Genomic DNA, 3,944 nt, shown 5'->3' on the forward strand with positions numbered 1-3,944 from the left:
CCTGACGTCTACCTGGCTGCTCATCTCTCTCCTCTTTGGACAGCACTTTCCGCTGCTGCTACATCAGCTTTGTTTCCTTCCCCGACTAGTGACTTTTGCCAAGCAGCAGCCTCCACCTAACTGGCCATCCCTTGTCCTGGAGCCCAGGCAAACTCTCTCCCCTCCTTCAGATCCCTCTTCCAAACGCATTTATTCCCCCCCCGCCCCGATCCCTCAGTCAGTAACTCTGTCAGGAATGCCCTTGAGATACTAACATAGTTCAGAAAGAGAGAGAAAGAGAGAAAGGCACTGGACTTCCTATGGTACCAGTCAGGCACTACCTTAATCTGTTCATTCCTTCCACGCTCCATCTGTCTCCGTGGCCTGCTGTTACCTGCCCCACCAACTTCTCTTGTCTCAGTTCAAATAGGGAGATCTTTTCTGCATGGACCATGGGCCTCAGGTCTGCACCTAAGAGTTAGGTTGACCTAGCTACACTGCTCAGGACTGGTGATAGCACTTGGTTGTTGTCCTTGTCAGACAACCCATCAACATTGCCCTGGCTGGGGACTCCCCCTCCAGAGGAAGAAATCTCCAGGTGTTTCTCTGGCCGGTTTCAGATCTCTGTGCTCTGTGACGAGAGACCATTTGAATGGTCATTGGGCCAAAGAGAGAGTGTGTGGATTCATAACCTGGTAGTTAGCGCTTTCACCTGGGAGGTGGGAAAACCACATGTAAGTCCCTGGTCCAATGATTATTTAATTATTTTAACAAAGTGGAAGAGTTTGACAGGAGAGATGGGGACACATCCTGCCCCTTGCCCCCACCCCAAGCCCCCTAAGCAGCACCCTAACCACTCAGCTGAGAGATGGGAGTCCAAGTTCAAATCCATTATCCGCATCAGGCAGAGTGTGGAATGACCCTGGGCCTTCCACATCCCTGGTGAGTACACTAACCCAGTGGTTCCAGGTCTTCCAGGAGGGACATCAACTCATCTAGAGATTTGCCATGTTTTACGACAGGTTACATAAAAAATCATTCGCAAAGTCAGTACAAACTAATATTTCATACAGCCAATGCCTTGTTTATACCGTTCTGTGCACTTTACACTGAAATGGAAGTACAAGATTTATATTCCAATTGATTTATTTTATAATTGTATGGTAAAAATCAGAAAGTCAGCAATTTTTTTTTAAATTAGAGAGTGCTGTGACACTTTTGTATTTTTATGTCTGATTTTTACAAGCAAGAAGTTTTTAAGTGAGGTTAAATTAGAGGGTATGTCAGGTAAATCAGACTCCTGAAAGGAATTTACTGACTGCTTTTCTTAGGGCCTTTTTTACCTCCTTGTTCCTCAGGCTGTAGATGAATGGATTGAACAGGGGCGTCAGGATGGTGTAGAAGATGGAGAACACTTTGTTCAGGTCTTGCAGTGTCTTAGTTTTGGGGAGGAGATAAACAATGATCAGGGTCCCATAGAAAGTTGTAATCACAATGAGGTGAGAGGAGCAGGTGGAAAAGGCCTTTTGCCGCCCGGTGGTGGAAGGGATTCTCAGGATGGAGGTGATGATACAAATGTAAGATGTTACAGTTAGTAGAGATGGGGGCAGTGAACATACACCCGCTAGGACAACACCCAAAAGTTTTAGCAGACGGGTGTCACTGCAGGAGAGGTCTATCACTGGAGTTAAGTCACAAAAGAAGTGATCAATCTTACCAGGGCCACAGAAAGGCAGTTGTGACATCAAAGAAGTTGTTATGGTAACAGGCAAAAACCCATTTATCCAAGACCCAGCTGCTAGCAGGACACAGAATCTGCCATTCATACGGGCTCCATAGTACAGTGGTTTGCATATTGCTAAATACCGATCATAAGACATTACAGCTAAGAGATAACATTCTGTGGCTCCAAATAAACCAAACAAATAATATTGTGTGAGGCAGCGCTGGACAGAAATGGTTCTGTCCCCCGTCAGGAGACTGGCCAGCAGCCTGGGCAGGATGGTGGAGGTGTAGCACGTCTCCAAGCAGGACAAGTTCCCCAGGAAGAAATACATGGGAGTGTGCAAGTGCTGATCAGTTACAATAAGTGTGATGATGAGGATGTTCCCTACCATGCTCAAAATGTAGATCACTGAAAAAGGAAGAAAGAGAAGAATTTGCAGCTCATGGAGATCCCCAAATCCCAGTAGAATGAATTCTGTAGCCGTTTTATTGCTCCAGACTGGACCGGCCATAGGTAGTAGTTAAAGAAAATCCCACATCCCCTGAAAGAGAACATAAAATATATTTGAAGATTAATACACCAGTAGCAATTAATGCCATCTTTCTTTTTTTTAATGTCTTCTGCTGGTCACTAGAGGAATGCAACCCAAGCTGTAAACTTGATCTCCAAGAACAGCAGCTTAAAGACTCTGTCGTTCTAGATGGACGCTGAGTTTATGACACCAAATATCAGGCTAGGTATTCATCCGGTACAGAAGTACAGGTTATATCGGCTGGAGAACGGCATGGAAAGCACCGGAAGTCCTTTTTATTACTGATCTTGGCACAGAAAGCGGGAATGCGCTAATAAAGTTTACGGATGACATGAAGCTGGGAGGTATTGCCAATACAGAGAGGGCCTGGGATATCAGACAGGAAGATCTGGATGACCTTGTAAACTGGCGTAATAGTAATAGGATGAACTTTAATCGTGAAAAGTGCAAGGTCATGCATTTAGGGATTAATAACAAGAATTTCTGTTACAAACTGGGGACGCATCACTTGGAAGTAACAGAGGAGGAGAAGGACCTCGGAGTATTGGTTGATCACAGGATGACTGTGAGCCGCCAATGTGATATGGCCATGAAAAAAGCTAATGCGGTCTTGGATGCATCAGGCGAGGTGTTTCCAGTAGAGCTAAGGGGGTGTTAGTTGTACCGTTATACCGTTACCGTTATACAAGGTACTGGTGAGACCTCACCTAGAATACTGTGTGTAGTTCTGGTCTCCCATGTTTAAGAAGGATGAACTCAAACTGGAACAGGTACCGAGAAGGGCTACTAGGATGATCCGAGGAATGGAAAACCTGTCCTATGAAAGGAGACTCAATGAGCTTGGCTTGTTTAGCCTAACTAAAAGAAGGCTGAGAGGCAATATGACTGCTATCTCTAAATATATCAGAGGGAGAAATACCGGAGAGGGAGAGGAATTATTTAAGCTCAGTACATAAGTCAGGGGTTTGTTACAGGAGTTGGTGGGTGAGATTCCGCGGCCTGCGTTGTGCAGGAGGTTAGACTAGATGATCATAATGGTCCCTTCTGACCTTAAAGTCTATGATTCTATGATTCTATAACAACAATCTTTTATTTTATTTTTGTGCTGGCTTTAAGAAAATTGGTCAGCTTCATGGAGCTGCATGAATTGGTCATGTTCTAGAACAGGGGTTCTCAAACTGGGGGTCATGACCCCTCAGGGGGTCATGAGGTTATTATGTGGGGTATAGTGAGCTGTCAGCTTCCACCCCCAAACCCCGCTTTGCCTCCAATATTTATAATAGTGGTTTTTTTTAAATATTATTTATAATTTTATATTTATAATGTTATTTGTAATGTTATAATGTTATATTTATAATGTTTGAAATGTTATTTATAATAGTGGTTTTTTTGAAGTGTTATATTAATTTATAAGGGGGGGTCGCACTCAGAGGCTTGCTGTGTGAAAGAGCTCACCAATACAAACGTTTGAGAACCAGAACATTAAAATATTTGGAAAGCCCATTCAATGTATTCTCTGTAAGGGTGTTTTGTTTGATCCCACCCCATGCTGCCCTGGTCTGCAGAATGCAAGCCAGGAGTATCAAACCGCGATTTCAAAGGATCGAGCATTTACATGATGAACCAGAATGGCCAGAGTTACACTATCAAGAGCTCAGAAACAACCCAAAGATAAAATTCAGAGGTTTGAAAAGGGATATCCCCCTG

General features: G+C 44.0%; 1 protein-coding gene across 1 annotated transcript; it reads right to left on the reverse strand.

Annotated features, from left to right (window-relative positions):
• Positions 1-1,271: 1,271 nt before the first annotated feature.
• On the reverse strand, positions 1,272-2,177 carry LOC144273821 (olfactory receptor 11A1-like). Its single transcript, XM_077832525.1, has one exon. It carries the CDS (start codon positions 2,094-2,096, stop codon positions 1,272-1,274), a length of 825 nt encoding a protein of 274 aa, XP_077688651.1. The 5' UTR covers positions 2,097-2,177.
• Positions 2,178-3,944: the final 1,767 nt, after the last annotated feature.

The sequence above is a fragment of the Eretmochelys imbricata genome, chromosome 13 (assembly GCF_965152235.1).
Source record: "Eretmochelys imbricata isolate rEreImb1 chromosome 13, rEreImb1.hap1, whole genome shotgun sequence".
Lineage (NCBI taxonomy): Eukaryota > Metazoa > Chordata > Testudines > Cheloniidae > Eretmochelys > Eretmochelys imbricata.

Coding starts and splice junctions, on each gene's coding strand:
- LOC144273821 (XM_077832525.1), bottom strand. CDS start 2,096: ATGGTAGGGAACATCCTCATCATCACACTTATTGTAACTGATCAGCAC.